The 26,348-nt window shown below is 37.2% G+C and overlaps 1 protein-coding gene across 5 annotated transcripts in view; it reads right to left on the bottom strand.

Moving 5' to 3' along the window:
• Window positions 1–26,348, bottom strand: part of Mondo (MLX interacting protein mondo) — a 654,540-nt gene that overhangs the window by 115,720 nt on the left and 512,472 nt on the right. For all 5 annotated transcript variants that reach the window (XM_069848437.1, XM_069848441.1, XM_069848440.1 and 2 more), the window contains exons 4-8: window positions 17,116–17,241; window positions 12,083–12,242; window positions 11,775–11,870; window positions 3,184–3,456; window positions 385–977 (exon numbers count right to left, since the gene is read on the bottom strand). In XM_069848437.1, the coding sequence (XP_069704538.1) occupies window positions 385–977; window positions 3,184–3,456; window positions 11,775–11,870; window positions 12,083–12,242; window positions 17,116–17,241 (1,248 nt within the window). The remainder of the gene's footprint in view (window positions 1–384; window positions 978–3,183; window positions 3,457–11,774; window positions 11,871–12,082; window positions 12,243–17,115; window positions 17,242–26,348) is intronic.

Below are 26,348 nucleotides of genomic sequence, written 5' to 3'. Positions count from 1 at the left end.
GCCTCGGGATAATACATGTACTGCATGTAAAAGAACAACAACTAGCCTCAGGATAATACATGTACTGCATGTAAAAGAACAAGAATTAGCCTCAGGATAATACATGTACTGCATGTAAAAGAAACATTTGTTCATAAAAAAAATAATTAGATACTTGGTCCTACCATTACAGTATTTCAAAATTTTGATAACAGATGCCACCATGACGATTGTGGAGACCTCTGAAATAAAAGAGTGAAGACGTGTGCACGATCTCTCTCTTTATCTATGGAGAAGAAAAAGGGAAAGCAGCTGTGCAGTTGATTGTAACAGGAAGCATAGCACATTAGTTACAGAAGCATGCACAACCCATCAACCCGATCACATACACTGCACAATACCTACTTTGGGCATCACAAACGTGTCGTCTTGTGGTCCAGGCAAACTGTTGCTCCGAAGTGAAGGACTCTTCAGGGTAGGCGACGCAGTTCCAAGCGACTGTCGCAAGCTGCTTGAATCTGGTGATGGCGTAGGGCTCTGTGACGCAGCTAGCGGAGGGGACGGAAGACGAAAGTTTGGAAAACTGACTTGCTGTTGAGAACTAGTCCGTTGATACGACGATTGTTGTGAGGATGGCTGTTTGTAACTCGCAGAGAGGGGATAGCCTGGAGGTTGGGGAGGAGGTGGAGGGCGTGATGGGGGAGAGTGACTCGGAGAACTTGTTGCAGACCCAAGTTCGTTCATGCTGAACACTTGGTACTGTGCTGAGGGATTCAGAACCACCTGCTGCTGCTGCTGAGAATGCTGTGTCTGTGGTGGGGGTGGAGGAGGTGGAGGTTGTTGAAATATTGCACTGGATTGCTGAGGCAACGATGCTGAGGGTTGACTCTGCTTTTGTTGCTGTGTTTGCTGATGATGGGGATGAGTTCGCTGTGATGGTCGAAGAGGACGTACTTTCCCAACTGAAGAAGCATCTTCATATGTTGTCTGGCCAGCAACTAAGAAGAACAAATTTAGAAAAACACTCTCGTAACTGTAGTCCACATGACATTCAACATTATATATTCTCTACAATAAATTACTTACTTATGTAATACAAAAATTTTCAGTGAAAGACTGAAGAAGAATTTAATTTTCGCGTTCACAATATATAGACTTTAGGTCTTCTATAAAATATAGTTGAAATTAGGCAGCATCCACCAAACCCAAACATATTTAAATAGCTTTCATTCTGAAATGCATTTTGTGCAATGGCGCTCACATTCTTTAGATTCTTCAGTAGGTTACAGAACTCCTAAATCAAAAATCAATCAAACTGTTCAACAAAGTTTTAAATTCTGAGAGACAGAAATATTAGCTAAAGTTACTAGTCAGTTATAGGTAATTATACAGTAGGAAACTTCAAAATACCAGATTAAAACTTAATATACTGAGTAATTAAATATTATATTGTTCATTAATTATAGTTCACGTTAACACTTTGTTTGTTAGAAAACATAAAATTGTTTCGTCACACATTAAGAAGTGTTAAAATTTAAAAAAAAAAAAAAAAAAAAGGTATATACCTTGGACAGACAGCCCGTTTCGACATGATGTTACGTCTTCATCAGTGTCTCCTGAACTACTGGTGATCTTCAATTCTGCGATGTGCATTTGTCGGTTGTAGGGGTGGGGGTGTGTTGCTCTTATGGTGGGGGCTGGTTGTTTGTGTGTTATGACATATCATGACATCGAATAATGTGTGGGTATTGAACTGTAATTGTGTATTAAGTATATGTTGTGGGTATGTTATTGTATGTTTATATATTTCGTATTGTTCTAAGATGTTTAACTGTGAACTTTTTGGTGTGATGTGTAAAATTTCCTCATCTATTTGTATATTATTGTAGTCATGATTATTGTTGATAATGTGTTCTGCGTAATTTGATGTGATGTAGGGTTTGGTTATAGCTTTAATATGTTCATTATATCTTGTGTGAAAGGATCTTCCTGTCTGTCCTATGTAAAAATGTGGGCAACTATTGCATTTTAGTTTGTAAACTCAGTTGAATTATATTTATTTGAATGTTTAATGTGATTATTTAGATATTTCTGTGTTGTGTTATTTGTTTTGTATGCTATCTTGTATTTTAGTTTTCTGAATGAAGTTGCAATTTTGTGAGTATTGGTATTGTGATATGTTAATGTTATGTATTTATTCTCACGTGGTGTTTGTGTTGGTTTGTTCTGTTTTTGTTTTGCCTTTTTTATTAGTGTGTCTATTATGTTAGGGCTGTATCCATTGTCTTGTACTATATATTTTATTGTGTTTAATTCTTCAGTGAAGCTATCATTGTTCATTGGTATATTAATTAATCTGTGTGTCATTGTACCGAAAGCTGTATGTTTATGTTGTATGGGATGATTTGATGAATTGTGTATATGTGTTGTGGCTGTGGTGGGTTTCCTGTATATTTTGAATTCGTGTCTGTTATTTGTTTTGGTTATGGTGATGTCTGAGAAGTTTATAGCTTGGTTATGTCCTGTTTCTATTGTATATTTTAATTTGGGATGTATTTTATTGCGTTGTTGATGTAGGTTTTCTATTTGTCTTTTGTTTCCATTATATAGGGCTATTATGTCATCTACATATCGATGCCAGTACATTATTCTCTCTGCGTGTTTGTTGTTGTCAGTGTTTAGTATGTGTGTTTGTTCAATGTTGTGAATAAAGATTCCAGCTAATATGCTTGATATAGGTGAACCCATTGGTAATCCTTCAGTTTGTGCATATATTGTTGTTGTTTAGTCAACTGTCTGAACCTCACAAGTGATACCAACAAGGCACCATTTATGAGGCAACTAGGCCAGGAGATAATGGGGCAGAGTGCCCAGTTCCTTTCCCCCTCCATTGCATACATCACCGACTAGCTACACATTACACTAATCAGACTTCAGATGTATACACAAACAAATGTGCTCCTCTGACACATATTATCGTCAAGTGAGATGTACTGCTTGATAATAGATGTACATATCAGTCGGAACCTCATCAGAGGTAAAAATATTATATAAAGTAAAAAAATTTAGCCATTTGTAATACTAATAGCATCGTATGATATTAAGGCAGTAATTAAGGAGGGATTTAAGGAAAAATGTAAAAATATTGATTAATGGGACGTCCAGTCTCTCGCCTTCTTCCCCCTCATACAAAACTGTCCTTACCTTGTTGAAAGGCACTGGGACCAGAGGGCCGGAAATTATTGTTTGTTTCTGCTTGAGCAAAAATTGTGGCAGTGTACTGCAGTTGACTGCTTGCGGACTGTTGCTGAGGCTGGGTCTGGGACACTTGTGTCTGTGCTGCCGTGGCAACTTGCTGCTGTACTGTGAGGAGATCTAAATCATTGTACTCTGATCCTTCCATACTCCTGCCACGAAATATGTCGTCAGGCATGATGTATTCTTCAGGGACAGAAGGTAGCTTTGCAGTTAACAAATCTGTACACAAATTAAAAAAATAAATAATTAGATAGGGAATTACGTACCATACTTACTTGTCAATGAGTGAGATGAACTTTATAAGATGTAGTTGTAAGTTTTATTTATAATCAGGCATGGCTCCTTAAGGTTGTAGCAAGTTTGCACTACACCTAAAAATATTTACGGATATTTTGGTTTAAAATACAAGTTAAATTATTGTGGTCTAAGTACACGATTGGTATGATCGGCTGTAGTTAAGTTTCTCATCCAACTATAATCGTTTGTAGGAGCCTCATCATTGACTTGCCGAAGTAAACGACCATACTTCTTATGGACACTGGCTTGATCTTGGGTATCTCTTCGGGGAAAGGGGATGAGAGGGGTGTTGTCCAGCATGGAGTTTGAGTTGTTGATAAACGAACAGGGAGGTAAACGAGCTTTGAAAATGGAAACAGATGGCAGTAGCTTACAGAGCTACTGATGAGTGACAATGAATGAGGCAGAGACAGAACATGCCCGCCCTGCGACTGAAGTTAGGCGCGAAAACAAGTATTTTTTTTTTTTTTTAGGGTAGAGGGTGAGCTTGTACTTTATTGGTGTTTTCGCTTTCCGTTTCATTGGAGGTACTTGAGTCGAGTTGGTTGAGAGCATGTGGTGGTGCGTAAGAAGCTGTTTTAATAAATTGTGTTGTTTGTGTTACAGTACTCTACGTATATTAAACAGACCCTAGTGAAGATGAATACAATTCAATCTTTAATAGAACATCCATTTTTATTGCGTAGCTTAGAAGAGAAGTGCGAGATTAAGCGTCTTGGTAGATCGACTCTGAACCTTGAAACTTCGCAGTGCGTGAAAACCAAAGCCAGGTCGTTCAACAGAAAATTCAATTTTATAATACATACTGTACGAGAAGTTTCAGTGGATTATGTGGCCGTGAAATAAGAAAATCTTTGTCCTGTTTTCCTTATATTTTGTTCGGAGGAGAGTAGGAAAACACCTTTCAGCCTCTGAAGTCGTCATAGGGATTGTTAGTAAAATTTCTAGTACAGTAATTTTGTACATTCGCCGAAAGTTGAACATAAATTGTCTCTGAAAAATTCCATTAGAGACACACAGCCTGAAATGTTTCTGAACTCGTCAGTGCCATAAATAACTGAACATTCAGTGCGAATATTCCTTTCATTTATAAACGGATACGCTCTAATGACACTACGAAGAGACTCTTCTGGGAAAACACTGTGGAAATAAATAGGTGAGTTTTTGCAAATTTTTACGACTGTAGCATGATAGGCCTAATATTTTGTAGCAAGAAAGTAAATGAACAAAATTTTTTAGCACCAGCCGCCAATGTTTTTAATGCACGAGAGATAAGGTTGTGATTGACGTTACTAGAGCATGGATCGAGAACACAGTGTTGTCACATCTCCTCTTCCTTGCTGCTGGTCTCCAATTGCGCAAAACCTAAATCCTCATCTTTATCACTATCACCAACTTCAGAATCCTGAGGTAATTGGATGATACGATATTGGGGTTATCCGGGCTAAAGAGCCATGGTCTGTTGGAACTGTTGTTACCAGATGTTTTGTCTACTGCAGTAGTAGACGAAACATCTGGTAACAACAGTTCCAGCAGACCACGCAACCCTTTAGACTGGATAACTCCAATCTGAATGACGCCGGCTGTGAAAGCCTACATTTTAAGATTGGATGACACGAGTTTATACAGGGTGATTCATGACTAATGACCAGCGCTTTAGGAATCAGTTCTATGGACCATTTTGAACATAAAATGTCATATGAACATGTGTGATCATTGACCAATAAAAAGTTACAGTTGCTTGGATCCTACGAAAGTAGCAGTGGTTTTCAGCAGAACTAAGAATTATTCACTTAAGATACACAGAAATATTAATTAAAAAAAATGTACTTACTTACTTACTTACAAATGGCTTTTAAGGAACCTGAAGGTTCATTGCCGCCCTCACATAAGCCCGCCATCGGTCCCTATCCTGTGCAAGATTAATCCAGTCTCTATCATCACACCCCACCTCCCTCAAATCCATTTTAATATTATCCTCCCATCTACGTCTCGGCCTCCCTAAAGGTCTTTTTCCCTCCCGTCTCCCAACTAACACTCCATATGCATTTCTGGATTCGCCCATACGTGCTACATGCCCTGCCCATCTCAAACGTCTGGATTTTAAGTTCCTAATTATGTTAGCTGAAGAGTACAATGTGTGCAGTTCTGTGTTGTGTAACTTTCTCCATTCTCCTGTAACTTCATCCTGCTTAGCCCCAAATATTTTTCCTAAGCACCTTATTCTCAAACACCCTTAACCTATGTTTCTCTCTCAGAGTGAGAGTCCAAGTTTCACAACCATACAGAACAACCGGTAATATAACTGTTTTATAAATTCTAACTTTCAGATTTTTTGACAGCAGACTGGATGATAAGAGCTTCTCAACCGAATAATAACACGCATTGCCCATATTTATTCTGCGTTTAATTTCCTCCCGAGTGTCATTTATATTTGTTACTGTTGCTCCAAAATATTTGAATTTTTCCACCTCTTCGAAGGATAAATCTCCAATTTTTATATTTCCATTTCGTACAATATTCTGGTCACGAGACATAATCATATACTTTGTCTTTTCGGGATTTACTTCCAAACCAATCGCTTTACTTGCTTCAAGTAGAATTTCCGTGTTTTCCCTAATCGTTTGTGTATTTTCTCCTAACATATTCACGTCATCTGCAGAGACAAGAAGCTGATGTAACCCGTTCAATTCCAAACCCTGCCTGTTATCCTGAACTTTCCTAATGGCATATTCTAGAGCGAAGTTAAAAAGTAAAGGTGATAGTGCATCTCCCTGCTTTAGCCCGCAGTGAATTGGAAAAGCATCAGATAGAAACTAACCTATACAGACTCTGCTGTATGTTTCACTGAGACACATTTTAATTAATCGAACTAGTTTCTTGGGAATACCAAATTCAATAAGAATATTATATAATACTTCCCTCTTAACCGAGTCATATGCCTTTTTGAAATCTATGAATAACTGATGTACTGTACCCTTATACTCCCATTTTTTCTCCATTATCTGTCGAATACAAAAAATCTGATCAATAGTCGATCTATTACGCCGAAAACTGCACTGATGATCCCCAATAATTTCATCTACATACGGAGTTAATCTTCTCAAAAGAATATTGGACAAAATTTTGTACGACGTCAACAAAAGTGATATTCCTCGAAAGTTACCACAGTTGGTTTTGTCTCCCTTTTTAAAAATAGGTACAATTATGGACTCCTTCCATTGTTCTGGTACAATTTCCTTTTCCCAAATAGCAAGTACAAGTTTATAAATTTCGCTATATAATGCACTTCCACCCTCTTATATTAATTATGCTGGAATTTGATCAATACCTGGAGACTGTATCAATCATAAAATAAACACACTTCAGTTTGGAAGCAGATTTTCAAATATCCTCCTTCCACTTCAATGCACTTTGCCGCACGGATGTGAATGGTGCTTAACATTCCATACCTCGTGAATGGTGCTTAACATTCCATACCTCGTCACAGGTGTCTCTAATAAGTGCAGATGATAATCACCAAACCTATCTTCCCCTTCTCCCCGTACTTCACATCACAGCGAAACCCTCCATTCAATTTATGTTCCAAAGTTTGTATTAGGTCCATAACACACTACAGAGAGAAATATGTAATGGGTTTGTCGAGCTATGGAAAATGCTTTTCTTTGGCATGGAGTAACGCTCGAAATAAGACATAGCTGATATTGGTTGACTAGTGATTTTTTTTAAAACATAGCTATCCCACCACCTATATTTCCCGCTCCCACAGATAACTATCCAAATTGTAGCCTATAAAATTTATATAAGGTGAATAAAATTAATAGAAAGTGAGCTATTCAAATTGAAGTAACTTTATTTCTATCAACTCATACCAAACTGCCTTCCGTATGGAGTAATAAAATTCGTGTTTTAATGATGTATACAGAGATAGCTCCACTGTGTAGCAACATATTTCCCGCTATAGTGTGAAGACCAAAGCATAGCTAGCCATCTCTACATATATTACATAGTTCATACATCTTGGTGTAACGTGTTACAAGACTTACGATGCAAGCAACTCCAAACCCTGATTCACAATATGGTGCTTGGATTTTTACGAATAACTTTCATACTAATGATAATCGGACCCATGTTCATATGACATTTTATGTTCAGAATGGCCTGTAGAATTGATTCCTAAATTGCGGATCATTAGTCGTGAATCACCCTGTATATTGCATTACACTGCTGAACTTTGAACAAAACAGAGCACACTGCACTACACTCGGAACTGGACACGGAATGCAGATGATCTAATATGAACTGTCACAACATTAAGTGCTCGATGCCTTACATCACAACTGGCCCATGATTCACGAATTGTGATTCGGCAAAGTGATGTCGAGCCTCCGCATGTGTACATTCGCCCATGCAGTGTCAATCATAACCTTATTTCTCATGAATTGTAGTACAGGTTCATGACTCATGATGACTCAAAAGACATTCAAAATGTCACTAAAATAGCTCATTTATACATCACATATTCATTATATATGAGGTCTTGCTATCCTCATTGAATATTACAAGACTACTATGAAGTAGCTAATGTGTATTATCACCATTTAATTCGAGAAAAATTCGTTCCGGCACTGGGAATCGAACCCGGGATCTCTCAGCTCTACGCGCTGAGTGCTCTTTCCAACTGAGCTATGCCGGGACATGATCCACGGTGCTGGCCGAACTCCTCTTGTTGTAATGTTTTATGGCCTTACTACCTGCACTTTAGACAACGTAAGTCACAAGTGCAGGAGCGCATATTTTAAATGACTTTATGGCCATATTCAACATCAGTTTGTGACAACTGCTAACAGTTAATACATCACATATTCATTATATATGAGGTCTCGCCCACCTCATTGAATATTACACGACTACTATGAAATAGCCAATGTGTATTATCACCATTAAATTCGAGAAAAATTCGTTCCGGCATCGGCACCGGAATACACATTGGCTACTTCATAGTAGTCGTGTAATATTCAATGAGGATGGCGAGACCTCATATATAATGAATATGTGATGTAGGGCCTATTAACTTGTGTAATAAAAGGTCTGTAATCCATAACGACTTTTTTTTTTCCTTTCCAAGTTGGCATTGTTATTTAATATCATCACTCTATTTTAAACATAAAGTGATGTACCAAATGACTGACTGAAAGACTGGCCAACCAATCAACCAAGACTAGACTGAATACATTCCTAATAATAACTCAGATATCAGTCTGAACTATAGGGTTTCCATGAAAGATTTCATAAAGGTGGCCTTTTGAGAATGTGATGTACTTCAGTACAACAGTATGAATTTACTTACAGAGATGTTTATGAATGTTTCAAGGTAGTATCCATTATACGAGAAACAGAACTACAATGAGGAAGTGCTCTCTAATGCAGTCTCTTTTCCAAAATTCCATTTCATCTCTTCAGGACATGAATGTGGATATGTAAAGCCAAATTTCTAGATGTTGGTAACAGTAAATCCATTTTCACACACACAAAATAAGAATATGTACGCAAACACTTCTTGCACACAAACATTAAATTTAAGACTTCCTGCGATCTTCCTAGAGATAATGTATAACCTCAGAGAGAAGAAAAAATCCAGCTGCCATATGTTAAGTCCCCTTCAGAAGACTTCAGTGAGAGCGTAAGTTTACACATGAACGAATTTCTTCTGCAAGACTCTGCTTGTTTTGTGTTGTTTCAGTCTGTTTATAGATTAAATGTTATAAATAGGCCCAATCCATAACAAAGATGTATTCAAGGGGTAAATTAGGTGCAAAATAAACATCCTCTTCCCAGTTGTGTGAACCAAGTGCTGCCCGAAGTGGACTTGATAAATTCACACTACAGAAGATCGATCATTTTTTGTGTTTAAGGTTGTACACAAAGAAATATTACTTCAGAAATTTATCATGTTTTAGACTTCTAAATAGCCTAAATGACCAAATTCCTCAGTGAACAACATTGCATTAGCTTTGTATCAGAAGAATCAATGGCTACAACTCAATTTTACAATAAAATAATCATAAAACTGTTTTTCATTTTAATATGTACTTTACCAAAAATAGCAATACATGAAACTATAAAAATAGTTTTAACAGTATTTTAGTCTTTTCCAATTCCTGTAGGCTAAAGCAAGGAGATGCACTATCACCTTTACTTTTTAACTTCGCTCTAGAATATGCCATTAGAAAAGTCAGGATAACAGAGAGGGCTTGGAATTGAATGGGTTACATTAGCTCCTTGTTTATGCAGATGACGTGACTTTGTTAGGAGAAAATCCACAAACCATAGAGGAAAACACAGGAATTTTACTTGAAGCAAGTCAAGAAGTAGGTTTGGAAGTAAATCCCGAAAAGACAAAGTATATGATTATGTCTCATGACCAGAATATTGTACGAAATGGGAATATAAAAATTGAAAATTTATCCCTTGAAGAGGTGGAAAAATTCAAATATCTTGGAGCAATGGTAACAAATATAAATGATACTTGGGAGGAAATGCCTATTAATATATACATCCTTTCTATGTTAATATCAATATAAAAAAAAATAATTTTTTATATTGCATTTTTTGGCGTTTTTGAACTAACAGGTAATTTTTATATTTTTTTCGGCATTTTTTTGGTAATTTTTAATACTATGAAGAAACTTTAGATCATTTGGAATGCATTTTACTTTCTTCTTTACAGATTAGACCAGTTATATCTTTTTCTAAGCAAACAGATCAGTAGTAATTACCTACTGAATAAGTGAATAACAGTGAAATTTGAGCTTTATAGTTTGGAACAAACTCTAAAAGTTCAACCCTCATTTCAAAGGCTTCACCTCACACAATGGAAGTAATATAAAATGCTTGACAAGAGCTTAGTTTAAGTGAAGGCTTTGACCGCTAATGTTGTTTTGTCAGTACGAGGGTGTCTTTAAGATTTATGTTTGGAAGGAGAAAACTTTCACCGTTTCCTGGACAAACTTTGTGTTCCCAATATGGTTCGGAAGGGATGTACCATAGTAGATAGTATTTTTAACACAAAAATTTAAAAAATAAACACTGCGCCTACAATTTGTTTTATCATTCCCACTCCCTCACCTGGAAGTCTGGTAACAAAAGTGAAGAGCAGAAGGAGGGAAGGGATGGAGAATGAAGGCATTGACATGGACCACTGCTGAACGAAATACATTGTAAACCTTCATTAAAATCTATAATTTTCCCTTAAAACCTTCATTTTGCTGCATGCCCTTTTCCTCCATCTTAGCCAAATTACAGGAAGTTGCCTCCTCTCTCCGAGATTTGCAGGGCAGTCAGTGAAACAACCGCACGTGCGCGAGAATATGTATGCATGTCCACATAATCATCATATCCCTCATGTATTAGCCCCTACAGGATCTGTTACGGTCTCATGCCAGCGCTTTCGTGGTCTTCCCAATTTCCTCTTTCCTCTTGGTACATAAGTAAGAATCTGTTTAGGCCATCTAGTGCGATCCATCCTTTCGACATGTTTTTTCCACTGAAGTCGATATTGTTGAACAAAATTAACTATAGGCTCCATTTTGAGTTCCTGCAATATGTCCACATTTTTACGGTGTTCCAGCAAAGAGCATCCCGCTGTTCATCGCATGAACCTCATTTCAACTGTCGTCAGCCTTTGCTCATCAAGCTTTTCTGATTGTCCATGCCTCGCTACCGTAGGTGAGGACCGGTCGAGCTAGTGTTTTATATACCTTTAGCCTTGTATGTTTCTGAACATAGGATGATTTGAAGACGGCGTTAATGACACCAGTGATTTTTATAAATTTAGATATTTTATTTGACATATCTTCATCAGTGATGTAAGAGAGGTTATAACCTAAATAGTTAAATGAATTAACACGTTCAATTAAAGTATTATTTATCATGATCTTACTTGGAATTGGGTTCTCTCCTGAAGATGTCCACATAATATGTATGTTTTATACGCATATATCTGTGTATATATTAATATCCTCAATTGAATTGCAATGTAATCCCTCCAGTTTCTTTTGTAGGCCTGATATGCATTATAATTGCCTTATTTTTTAATGGATAAAAACTGATTACAGGGTGTGAATACCTATGCTTCTCATAAAATTTCTCCATCAATACATCAGAATTTAAATAGTTTTATAACCTTCACAGTTTTGTAAAATGTAACATTATGGTTCACTTGATACGATTTTTTTTACCCTGAAGAGGTTCCAAAGTGTCCATGAAATCTTCCAGATTTGGCTGGAGCTGAACAAGACTTGGCTGGATGAAATCTGCAATTCCGGCATTGCGAGCTGTAACATAAATTAATGATTTAATGACAAAAACAAAATCACAAACTCACTAGCTCAACGATTTATCTAGACCAACTGTTCACATTTGTAAAACTATATAAAACTGACACCTAGATTGCCAACACTATTAGGAAATAGAAGGTAATACAACAAGCCAATAGTGCTCAATGCTAACTACATTCCCTAATATTTCTATAATTAATGCTGCTTACATATCTCACGTGGATCAGGGAAGGCAAATGGTTGATTGGCAGAAATGGTAGAAAATAGTGTGTCCGACATGAACTCCATATAGTCTTCATCTACCATCATCGAGCCCACGGAGTGCACACTGTCGTTGCTATGTGGCTGCCAGTCAAACATGTCTGTTAACTGGAAAAGCATAATGTAAGAAGTTGTGGTTTACATAATGCTTAAATAATAATAATAATAATAATAATAATAATAATAATAATAATAATATATGACTTGAGGCTTTCCCGGCGTTTGATGTAGAATAACTCTTCTCGGGTTCTCAGCCAGGTGAGTTGGAGATTAGCTTCCAAGCTTTCGACGGCTAGCTCTGCCATCTTCTTCAGGGACGAAGTCCCTGATCATCCCTGAAGAAGATGGCAGAGCTAGCCGTCGAAAGCTTGGAAGCTAATCTCCAACTCACCTGGCTGAGAACCCGAAAAGAGTTATTCTACAATAATAATAATAATAATAATAATAATAATAATAATAATAATAATAAAAATGAAATAACACATTTAAATACGTATATTTAATGAACACACTTGTAGGTATTAGTTTCATTAAAATTTATGATCTCTCCAAAATGATGCAAGATTTTTGGATTTTTTACTGTGTCAAGATGCAGAAATACAAACATTTCGTAACTACTTTATGTATCAGCTCCATCGTCAGTAACGGAAAGACAATATTACTGTACAATTATAAATTTCATTAAGATTTACATCTGTAACAGAAATTATTCTCAAATTAAAGAATGATCAGGAAAATAAAATAAATCTCAATGGACTGCAACAGAAAGGTTTAAATAAACATTTTCTTACTGATCCTAAGAAGGTTTGCTATTATATATATTTTTTAAGTGTTACTTTAAAATTTTATAAGATTTGAGGATAAAATAATGTCAAACACACAATCACCACTTTATAGCAACTAATAAAATCACTCGGATAATACATAATTCAAAGAGCACACACAAAAACACAATATGAATGCTATGGCAGCTATAATCTCACTCATCCCAAACTGATATATTTCTTACATGCATCGAAAATATCCAAGAGAGTCACTTTCTAACGCCATCTTTCTCGCTGTGACGTCGATTTTTCACGTCTAACAACACATGCAAAGAATATGCTACTACATGATTATGCACTGCAGACCAGTAGCAGGGGTATCATACATCAATAAACCCTCCACTGTTCAAATCATCAAATTGGTCACAGTCCTCGGCCTCCTGTCACTTACCTAACCACTGTTCAAATCCTCTATAACCTTGTCACAGTCCTTGACCTCAGGTCACTTAATTATTCCCCTCATGCAACCCACTCTAACCTTGTCACTGCCCTCAGCCACCTGTCCACTCATCTCATCCAATCCACTCCAACCTTGTCATAGTCCTCAGCATCCTGTCACTTAGCTATCCTATCCATTCATCAAACCCACTCTAAGCTTGTCACAATCCTCGACCTCCTGTCACTAAGCTATCCTATCCATTCATCCAACCCACTCTAACCTTGTCACAGTCCTCAGCATCCTGTCACTAAGCTATCCTATCCATTCATCCAACCCACTCTAACCTTGTCACAATCCTCGACCTCCTGTCACTTAGCTATCCTATCCATTCATCCAACCCACTCTAACCTTGTCACAGTCCTCAGCATCCTGTCACTTAGCTATCCTATCCATTCATCCAACCCACTCTAACCTTGTCACAGTCCTCAGCATCCTGTCACTTAGCTATCCTATCCATTCATCCAACCCACTCTAACCTTGTCACAGTCCTCAGCATCCTGTCACTTAGCTATCGTATCTATTCATCCAACTCACTCTAACCTTGTCACAGTCCTCAGCATCCTGTCACTTAGCTATCCTATCCATTCATCCAACTCACTCTAACCTTGTCACAGTCCTCAGCATCCTGTCACTTAGCTATCCTATCCATTCATCCAACCCACTCTAACCTTGTCACAGTCCTCAGCATCCTGTCACTTAGCTATCCTATCCATTCATCCAACCCACTCTAACCTTGTCACAGTCCTCAGCATCCTGTCACTTAGCTATCGTATCTATTCATCCAACCCACTCTAACCTTGTCACAGTCCTCAGCATCCTGTCACTTAGCTATCCTATCCATTCATCCAACCCACTCTAACCTTGTCACAGTCCTCGACCTCGTGTCACTTAGCTATCCTATCCATTCATCCAACCCACTCTAACCTTGTCACAATCCTCGACCTCCTGTCACTTAGCTATCCTATCCATTCATCCAACCCACTCTAACCTTGTCACAGTCCTCGACCTCGTGTCACTTAGCTATCCTATCCATTCATCCAACCCACTCTAACCTTGTCACAATCCTCGACCTCCTGTCACTTAGCTATCCTATCCATTCATCCAACCCACTCTAACCTTGTCACAGTCCTCAGCATCCTGTCACTTAGCTATCCTATCCATTCATCCAACCCACTCTAACCTTGTCACAGTCCTCGACCTCGTGTCACTTAGCTATCCTATCCATTCATCCAACCCACTCTAACCTTGTCACAATCCTCGACCTCCTGTCACTTAGCTATCCTATCCATTCATCCAACCCACTCTAACCTTGTCACAGTCCTCAGCATCCTGTCACTTAGCTATCGTATCTATTCATCCAACCCACTCTAACCTTGTCACAGTCCTCAGCATCCTGTCACTTAGCTATCCTATCCATTCATCCAACCCACTCTAACCTTGTCACAGTCCTCAGCATCCTGTCACTTAGCTATCGTATCTATTCATCCAACCCACTCTAACCTTGTCACAGTCCTCAGCATCCTGTCACTTAGCTATCGTATCCATTCATCCAACCCACTCTAACCTTGTCACAGTCCTCAGCATCCTGTCACTTAGCTATCCTATCCATTCATCCAACTCACTCTAACCTTGTCACAGTCCTCAGCATCCTGTCACTTAGCTATCCTATCCATTCATCCAACCCACTCTAACCATGTCACAGTCTTCAGCATCCTGTCACTTAGCTTTCCTATCCATTCATCCAACACACTCTAACCTTGTAACAATCCTCGACCTCGTGTCACTTAGCTATCCTATCCATTCATCCAACTAGATCATGAATTTTAAATATTGTCGCATTTCCAAAGCACTGAAAAGTTTGAAAACTATGAGAATATAATTGTTTAACATCTTGCCTGGTAATGCCAAATACCCATACGTTGCTCTTTGGTATTTTAAAAAAGTTCTGTTAAAGTGGTTAACTGATAACACCTTTTCTTTTTTATTTATTCAATTTTCCTCAACTTGGCGAGGTTGCCAAAGACAAAGAATGTTAAACAGTAACATTTAAGATGACATTAAAATGTCTTATAAGAAATTTGTTTACAATAAACTAAAATTTACAGTAGATAATATTTCACATAATGAAAATTTGCAGTGAAATGAAAAATACAGATAAAAAATAGAATGAGAAAATTCAATTTGAATTGAAATACAAGTGTCGCTGTAAAATCTGCAGAGAACCCTTCAAAGCTATAAAATAGAAATTTCCTTAACTGTTGTTGCTGGGAGTCCAAATTTATGACAGAATGACACAAATTGTCTTGTTATGGTCCCTCTAGCGCTCACCATTAATCCAATGACCTCTATATCCCTGAGTTTATATGAAGTTTTGTAATAAGGGCTAGTTGGCTCATAAATTGTCCTTTTCTCTAGATTAACCTCCTCGGGTTGATTCTGATGCATCTCGAATCTGATGGTCGGATCCAGAATATAACCTTTTGTCTCTCCAGGTTTAAATGTTATAATATCAATTCGCCAATGACTTCCGGTATCCACTATTCCATGGACTTCTTCATAGGTAGTGTAGCCATTGGACTTAAGGCATGTTGCGATTACAGATCTGATCTTGTGATGTCTGCTGTTATGAAGAGTTTTGCCAAATGGGCATGAACCCAAGACATGAGCCAAAGTTTCAATCTCACTGTGGCATTGCCTACAGTTTTGGGTTCTCCCTGGAACAGCGCGTACAGGAGCAACATTACCGGTCATCTTTAGCGCATCTCTCCACTCGGAGCTAGAAAGGCCTGTATGATGTCTGACCCAGCTGCTTGCGGGAGTGAAGTCTTGACATAAGCTGACCCCTTTACCTTTCTGTGGCAGTTGACACCATTTATTAAATTCTTCAAGGCGCAAAATTTTCATGACGAGTTCTTTAATGGGGGAGGGAATGATCATGTCTTTTAATTTGTAATGTTTCCTTTTAACAAAGTTTATTGTAATTTTTTATTCAATGGCCAATAAATATATTATTATTACTATTATATTTGTGTAGATTTATTATATGCTATCTGTATTTTACCCTATACGCTATTAATTTTATTGTGCTAAATGAACACTCTTTAATTTTGTAAAATATTTTGTAGAACTAAATTGAGCTGTGCACAAGCACGAGCTTCTGCTCTAATGTAGTGATGACCAACTGTATTAAATAAATAAATTTGAATTTGAATATGGAATAAAAACCGGAGAGAATCAGAGTGCTTACTGTGAATATTACCTATGCCATTAATTAATTCCAAAGTTGCATTAAAGAGAAAAAGCAGTTAAGCCAGAGCAATTGCACAGACATAAAAAAAAAAAAAAACAGAGAAGATACTAGATAGAACAGTGGAGACTGAAGATCAAGCTTGTCACATATATATATATTTTGCATGTCACGTAATATTAAACTGTTAAATTTATTTAGAATTAAGTCTATTCTTGTATTATATTGAATGTTATGTCATTTTTCTTGTGTACTGACGACGCCATGAATGCTTGTAATTCTATCGGCTAATAAAGATCTAATCTAATCTAATCTAATCTAATCTAAAACAATAATTGTTCTCTTCTGTGAACAATGAAGAAAATGTCAGTTTGAAAAAAAAATACAGTGTTATAGATTTAATTTATTAATACAATATTACCTATTAGTAAAATAATCACACGCACGTAAGAACAGGGTGATTGTTCTTACCATGTCATTTCCATCTCTGGGTGACAAGCCCATTGTCCTGCTGCGATAGAACATCCTCCATTTCTTGTACTCTGCAGTAACTGCTGCTAGTTTTCGCTTCCAGTATTTCCCTTCAAGTACCACTGCCTGAAACATTAAAAACAGATCTGATCATTCAAAGAAAATGGAAATCCAACACATTAGGAACAGACTACCTACACGTGAATGGGCTAATTCAGGGGCCTGTTTCATAAGAATATGGGCTAATATTGTACAAGTTACAACAAAAAGTTTCTATAGCCTTGTATTTCTGTTTCACAGAGTATTATAAATTATTTTATGCTCGACCATGCCGAAATGTAGTAATTATACACCTGGTAGTAGCCCTTTAATGCACCTCATTAAAGTACACCTATTCATTATAATTCAGTTGTTCAGCCAATGAGAAATCATCATTGTACCATTATAAAAGCGCAAGTATCGATTATTCTCGGATATGCAATCGAAAGACAATTAGCGAAAAGTCGCGGAGGCTGGAAATCCAATACTGAAGCAGAAGGTTATGTTCTGTTACTATAATAATTAGCGTTAATTGTAAATAATATTCAAATAAATTCAATTTGTCATCTCGTTTTTCAATTCTAAATCAATTTCCAGGTTATATCAAGGCTAATCTTCATGTTATTCTCTAGATTATATCAAGGTCAATGACATTCGTGTTTCGGAAAAAATCAATACTTTCGCGTCTGCGCACATCTCACAATTCAGGTCAGTTCCACTCCTCACTTACATAACCATAACATGAATACTTCTGAATAATTTCAAGTTAGAAATATGGTCGAGCATAAAAAGTCGTATGAAACTTGCCTATAATGGTAATTAAGACGCTCGTATGAAAATTATGAAACTCGCTTGCGCTCGTTTCATAAACAAACATACTCGCGTCTTAATTACTACCATTATAGGCTTGTTGCATAATGTACTAGTATATTATATGTATTTTTTCCTGCCAAGGATTTCCTCCTCATCAACCCTACATTTTACATACACTAAGCGGAAAATAATTATCTAGTATTTTTATTATTTGTGTACATTCATGTCTCATAAGCACTCAAAGAATAATAAGGCCCATTTAATTCACTAACACAATCAACTCTGAATGACACAGATACCCTATGCCATTTTCTTTAACACACTGCTTATTCTGAACATCAACATGCTGTCTTCCAACAAGATCCTGTCACTCCTAGCTCTTAAGTAAATAAAATAAGAATGGTGTTCGAAGACAGATAAATAGAACAATTTATTTAGATTCTAGCCACTGTTTTCTCCCCAATATGACACCTGTGATTTTTATTTGTGGAAAAACCTGAAAGACAAGGTTTAAAAAAACAATCCTCACACACTGGAGGAATTAAAAAACAAAATTCGGAGGGAGACATCATCGTTTGAAATAAATTTCGCCATCTGAAAAATACAGGGTTAGTACAAAAGAAATAGACACGTTCAATGCTTTGTAAATATAAAACTATTGAAGTTATCAGAAATTGATTTACACTGTTTTATAAAATAATTCTTCAAGTTTATTTTGGAAACTCACAAATGTTCAATACGTGCTCTTTGTGTCACATAACAGACATCAAGCGAATAGTCTAGTTCATTCCAAACCCTGCATTGAAACTAGCCATAGCACTCGTGATGTGTTACTCCAACTCATCTAAATCAAGAGGAAGTAAACATTGTGTTTCACAAATCCCCAAAGAAAAAAAAAAAGGCGCATGTTGTGAGATCGGGACTCCTTGGTGGCCAATGTGCGAGAACATGGTTGTCGTCAGTTGCACGGCAAATTCAACACTAAGAAAGTGTTTCGAGCTGATAATTTCTAATTCCTAACATCCGTGAAACACACTACAACTGCTCTCTCCCACTGTGGCCATCAAGGAGCCCTGACCTCTCACAGTGCAATTTTTTTCTTTGGGAATTTGTCAAACACAATGTTTCGAATTGGAATGGAATGGAATTTACGGGAGGGGGACTATGGCCCAGCACTGCGACTTGTTACGATCTATTGCACTAACTATCAAGCTAGGTGAATTCCCAAACCTACACCGGCTGACTACACTAAGTAGTTTCATTGTATATGAAGTTTCCGATAAGCAAGTTATAATCTTACATATATTGAATAAATTAAACAGTCTGTGCTTATCTAATATTACATTTATAGCATTAACGTTTTCAGTACGTGTGTACCATTTTCAAATGCGAGTGCCTGTTACATTTAAATAGGTCTACATAACTGCGGAATTGGAACATACATGAACATTATGGATACTTTTGGTAAAAATACATAAAACACAACTTAATGATAAATATATAAAATACATATGTTAACAGTAGTTCACGTGATCACTTCGATGACATGTTGTTAGAATAATCTTCTCTTAATGTGGATCATCATGGTTAAATATTGTAAAATGTCCAATGGAATGGTGAATGTTAAAACTAACTTGCACAGATAATCTCTATAAAACACTGTAGTCTAGTTGAGTAATATTAATGTTTGACTTGAGGCTTTCCCGGCGTTTGATGTAGAATAACTCTTCTCGGGTTCTCAGCCAGGTGAGTTGGAGATTAGCTTCCAAGCTTTCGACGGCTAGCTCTGCCATCTTCTTCAGGGAACCATTGGGAAACAAACATCATACCCAGACCATGCACTGCACAATGGCTAGACTGAAAACAGCATGAGGTCACTAAGAATTCTGTACCTGTTTTTAACTACTCTACCATCATGCTATAACCAGGTAATACAAAACCTACATTACGTACGACGTATGTAATGGGAAATAGTGCAACATGTAGCATATATGAACATAAATGAACATTAATACTACTCAACAAGACTACAGTGTTTTATAGTGATTATCTGTGCAAGTTAGTTTTAACATTCACCATTCCATTGGACATTTTACAATATTTAACCACGATGATCCACATTAAGAGAAGATTATTCTAACAACATGTCATCAAAGTGATCACGTGAACTACTGTTAACATATGTATTTTATATATTTATCATTAAGTTGTGTTTTATGTATTTTTACCAAAAGTATCCATAATGTTCATGTATGTTCCAATTCCACAGTTATGTAGACCTATTTAAATGTAACAGGCACTCGCAATTGAAAATGGTATATACACACGTACTGAAAACGTTAATGCTATATATGTAATATTAGATAAGCACAGAATGTTTAATTTATTCAATATATTTAATATTATGACTACACTAAAGTTCGCTGCATATTCAGGTTTTGAGCAGGCAAACTTCCCTCGCCCCTATGCCAGCCCTCTCATTGCATCGCCAGATGGTGATCGGGGAATGCTATGGAATGATGACAAAATGGTGATGGAATGATGTAGATGCCTAATATGGGGAAAACAGGAGTACTGGAGAAAAATCCAACTGTGACTTGTCCGCCACAAGTGTCACTATGAATTTTTCAATTAAAAATCCCAGACCTGACTGGGACTCGAACATGGGCCACCTGTGTGACAGGCTGGAGGTCTGACCACTCAGCTATCGCAGGGGTAAACACAATGTTTACTTGCCCTAATGATTTAGATGAGTTGAAGCAATGCATCACCAGTGTTGTGACTAGTGTCGATGCAGGTATGTTACACCGGGTTTGGGAGAACTAGATTAACTATCTCCTTGAAGCTTTCTGGAATGGAGGTGTTATTTGGGTGGGCAGAGTAGGGCAATATTTGCTCCCCCCTCTCAAGAATTTAAGATAAAAAAATATAATCGATTAGTACTACTAAAGAAAACAATGCAAGAACTGTACTTTCAATATTAAAATATTTCACTTTCATAAACGTGTAAGAAATAAAAGACGAGATTTGTTGAGGCTAATTGAAGAAAATGTTTGTGGCAATGGTATATCATCCGGTAAAGCCTTGTCTGGTTAGGATTGCGCCAGAAAATGGGGTGTTTAATATGTTCAGCATATAACAGTAATTTATAGTACAGTATAAGAGAATAAAATTATATTTTATGAGCGAGTGGAAAATTCATCGCCTGAGGCAAAGCCAAGGGTGATAATTTCCATGAGCACATAAAATCTGTTTATTCACGTGTGCTATACAATATTTTATCCATTACTGGTATCTAAATTTAATTTTAAATTGTAGACATTTTCTTTGTAATGTGTTGTTTGTGAAGAAGTTACAAATGAATGAATGAATGTATGGATTTTATTGTTGCTGACATGTTGGTTGTCAAGGAGTGATTAAAAAAAATGTAATTCACATGTGAATTAAAAACTTTTAATACTTTTAATTCACTACTGTGAATGAAGTTATTGGTTAGGTTGCTAAGGACAGTGAAATAAACACCAGTTTAGATACCAGTCATGAATAAAATAAATTTATAAATATTATAGATGGAATTGAAGTTTTCTTATATTTATTTATATTTTAAACTATTACGAGGCGCATCCAGAAAGTAAGTTTCCCTATTTTTTTTAATAAAAGAACACACACTTTCAGGAAAACATTTATTGGCAACAGGTACAGCAATGTTTCAGCTATTTTTCAACATAGCCACCATCAGAATTGAGACACTTGTCGTATCGTGGGATCAACTTTTGTATCCCTCTGTCGTAGAACTCTGCCGCCTGTGAATGGAACCAGTATGTGACAGACATCTTCAGCTCTTCGTCGTTGCCAAAATGCTCACCGGAGGACAGGAATTTCTTGAGGTGCAGGAAAACGTGAAAATCGCTGGGACAAGATCAGGACTGTAGGGTGGATGATCAAACAACTCCCAGCCAAATTCCGTCAAAGCAGCTGCTGTGCGCCGAGCCGTATGTGGACGAGCATTGTCATGGAGGAGCACAACACCTGCAGTAAGCATTCCACGCCTCTTGTTTTGAATGGCACGTCGCAATTTTCGCAGTGTTTCACAGTAACGGTCAGCGTTCACTGTTTCACCTCTTGGAAGGAAGTCAATGAGCAGAATGCCCTTCCTGTCCCAGAACACCGTGCACATCACTTTCCGTACCGACAGCGTCTGTTTGAATTTCGTCCTGACCGGAGATCCACTATGCCGCCAATGCATTCACTGCTGCTTGGTTTCCAGGGTGAAGTGTGAAATCCAAGTCTCATCGCCCGTGACGATCCTGTCGAGGAACTCGTCGCCATCAACGTGATATCGTTGCAGAAATGTCAGTGCTGCTCCTAAACGTTGCATTTTGTGTTCTGGTGTCAGCTTTTTCGGCACCCACCTGGCACACACTTTTTTGAACAGCAGGTGCTTAGTGACAATCTCATGCAACAAGGATCGCGATATCTGCGGAAAATGGCTGCTCAGCTCCGTAATCGTGAAGCGACGGTTCTCCATGATGCAATGCCACACCAGCTCAACGCGATCATTGATGAGGGACGGTCGCCCACGGCGCTCTTCATCATGGACACTTTGACGACCTTCGGAAAACTGCCTACACCAGCGACGCACCATCTGCTTACTCATGATGTTCGGCCCATAGACCTGACAGAGCTGCCGATGAATTTCAATTGGCGCAATGCTTTGTGCATTAAAGAACTTTATCACCGACCGAACCTCGCAGGCGGCGGGAGAAGGAATAAAAGCTTCCATTTCGGACCACTGCTGCCACGCTACTGGCACCAGGCGGGACGTGTCCGGCTGGCATATGATTGATACGTCATAGATCTGTTACGCATGCGCAATTGACACGGCTAATTACGTTTACTTTCAAGGGGAAAAAATCGGGAAACTTACTTCCTGGATGCGCCTCGTATTTTGAGTAGACTGTATGTGCAACCAAACCCATGTCGGAATTTGCGACATTAGAGGGAAGATTGGAGAATGCTGGGAGCAGTAACAAACCTGTCCTTGGGCAGAAAACTATGAATGAATGAATGAATGATAACATAATGTACTTTATTGCTTACACATGTTAGGGTATGTGTTCAGCTCTGGCTTGATATTTCTTCTCCTTTCCTGACTTTGACTCGTTTACTGAGCAGCTTTATAAAACAAGTGTAATGAAGTAATGAGAAATGTGAAATACACTTTATAGGTACATAACTTCTAAATAAATTGGTAAAAGTAGAGATAAGATTTTCTAATGTTTTAAGATTGAGGTTATGAACACATAGGTATAACTTGAGAAGAAACAGGCAAATAATTGCATAATCTATAAATTCTTGGAAATTGCCATCTTGTAAGTCCATTTCAGCCCCTTATCGTAGTAAACAATTGTGTTATCAATTGTTGTTCAGGCAAATTATAGCGCTAAGCAGTGGAGGCTCGTGAGATTTGATGTTGGGGGGGGGTTCACATAATGAATATTCAATAGTCACAACATTACTTTTTATTTGGGAACAAGTTCATGTTCACGGAAAAGTAATACCATTATACATATTAAATAAGACTATAGAATCAAATAAACTCTTACCTAACGCAATAATGTGGAAGAGGATGGTGTTATTGTTGAATGTTTGTATTGCAAGATCACCCTTTTCTCTATTTTGTTGAAAATACGATCACTCTCGCTGAAATCAAAGTTTTTTTTTTTTTTCACCACGTCATTATGCCTTTCAGTATTCCTCCTGAACGCAGTGTACAGTTCTTCCCTAATATCTCTTTTTTTTTTTCAAGCATTGATAAATCTAGGGTTGAATTCTTATCAATCATAGAGTCTTTGTGTTTTTTAAAATTATTATTTGTGTTAGATTATTTAAATCATACACCCTTGTTTTCAACCTAATGGCATCACTCTCTTAGCAGAGAGTAAATACAGGAAACATAACAATTTGCTTGTGACTTTACATCCACTGATCCAGTTATTTCTTCCATAAATTTGAGGTTCGAACGCACTACAAAACGATTTACTCTTACATAATTGGTCCTAAGACATTTTTAAAAGTGGAAGAGGATACCCAAGAACTTTGAATAAAAGTTTCTTTTCTAACGTAAAAGTTGAAAAGGTAATTTTCTGAAGTACAACACCATTCTCCGCCATTGTAATACTTTCATTTACAGTTTTCTTCCCAAGGCAGATCTTTCACTACAAACCCATCATTCTCCAATCTTTTCTATTTTTTGCCTTCCTCTTAGCGCCCGGGCCGTATTATTATTGTTACAAGCTAGAGGTAGGACGAATCCTAAATTTTTGTCGAATTCGAATCCTAAAAGTTCTCTAATCCCTCGAATTTCCTGAATCTCGAATATTTCTAAACAATAATAATAATAATAATAATAATAATAATAATAATAATAATAATAATAATACTTACTTACAAATGGCTTTTAAGGAACCCGAAGGTTCATTGCCGCCCTCACATAAGCCCGCCATCGGTCCCTATCCTGTGCAAGATTAATCCAGTCTCTATCATCATATCCCACCTCCCTCAAATCCATTTTAATATTATCCTCCCATCTACGTCTCGGCCTCCCCAAAGGTCTTTTTCTCTCCGGTCTCCCAACTAACACTCTATATGCTTTTCTGGATTCGCCCATACGTGCTACATGCCCTGCCCATCTCAAACATCTGGATTTAATGTTCCTAATTATGTCAGGTGAAGAATACAATGCGTGCAGTTCTGTGTTGTGTAACTTTCTCCATTCTCCTGTAACTTCATCCCGCTTAGCCCCAAATATTTTCCTAAGCACCTTATTCTCAAACACCCTTAACCTATGTTCCTCTCTCAGAGTGAGAGTCCAAGTTTCACAACCATACAGAACAACCGGTAATATAACTGTTTTATAAATTCTAACTTTCAGATTTTTTGACAGCAGACTAGATGATAAAAGCTTCTCAACTGAATAATAACACGCATTTCCCATATTTATTCTGCGTTTAATTTCCTCCCGAGTGTCATTTATATTTGTTACTGTTGCTCCAAGATATTTGAAATTTTCCACCTCTTCGAAAGATAAATCTGCAATTTTTATATTTCCATTTCGTACAATATTCTGGTCACGAGACATAATCATATACTTTGTCTTTTCGGGATTTACTTCCAAACCGATCGCTTTACTTGCTTCCAGTAAAATTCCCGTGTTTTCCCTAATCGTTTGTGGATTTTCTCCTAACATATTCATGTCATCCGCATAGACAAGAAGCTGATGTAACCCGTTCAATTCCAAACCCTGCCTGTTATCCTGAACTTTCCTAATGGCATATTCTAAAGCGAAGTTAAAAAGTAAAGGTGGTAGTGCATCTCCCTGCTTTAGCCCGCAGTGAATTGGAAAGGCATCAGATAGAAACTGACCTATAAGGACTCTGCTGTATGTTTCACTGAGACACATTTTAATAATAATAATAATAATAATAATAATAATAATAATAATAATAAAATAAAATAATCATACACATATAATATTATAAGAGAATGAGGACAAACTACTTCAAATTGATGTTTTAACTGAAAAAAAAATTATAAATGGTTAATGGAAACAAATTTAAGAAACGTTTTCGAGATAATATACCTATAGGTGCCATACGGTATCAAACAGTGTGGTACTTAGGGCCGTCCGGGTACCACCGAAATTGCAACAATAGCTTTGTTTGATTAGTAAACGCATGTACTGGACGTCAATGGAGTCAAAAATAATCCTTATAAAGTTTTATTTTGTTTCTTTACGATTCGAAAGCTCTCAAACGAAAAATCACGAGGATTCGCGTGATTCGAATGTTTCATTCTTATTAGAAAAATACGTTCTTTTGCAAAACGTATTTCCAATAATATTGATATAACTAGCATACGGATGTCCAGTACGTCCACTCAGCGGGAACATAACCTTATAACTGCTACTGTATGCTAAAGACAACATATTTTCTGACAAATTCATGGGATAATCCTTCCTGACCGCTATACCCTCTGAAGCGTCAACAAAAGAGATGCCTGTTTCGTAGGTAGCTTTCGAGAGAGAAGTGTTAGTGACAGAGGAGGATAGTATATTAAGGCCCAATTGTATAAAACTCCCTGACTAAACATCAACTTTGATCGAAGATCAAAAAGTGAACCGAGTTCAGACACTTCTTCTATTGTATAAAACTTTTCTGCGATCAAATTACCTTAGTTCAAATGCAATCTAAGTTCACGTGAAAAGGATTTGGCAACATCGCATAAACAGGTGAAATACGTGATGCGCGGACAGGTTTGTTCAGTGTTGCCAATGTAGCGACTTTAACTCTTTTTCAACAACAATTTCTTTTAACTTTTAC

Source organism: Periplaneta americana, chromosome 15 (assembly GCF_040183065.1).
Source record: "Periplaneta americana isolate PAMFEO1 chromosome 15, P.americana_PAMFEO1_priV1, whole genome shotgun sequence".
Lineage (NCBI taxonomy): Eukaryota > Metazoa > Arthropoda > Insecta > Blattodea > Blattidae > Periplaneta > Periplaneta americana.
The sequence above is the reverse complement of the archived record's forward strand: the minus strand, read 5'-3'. Positions and strand labels throughout refer to the sequence as shown.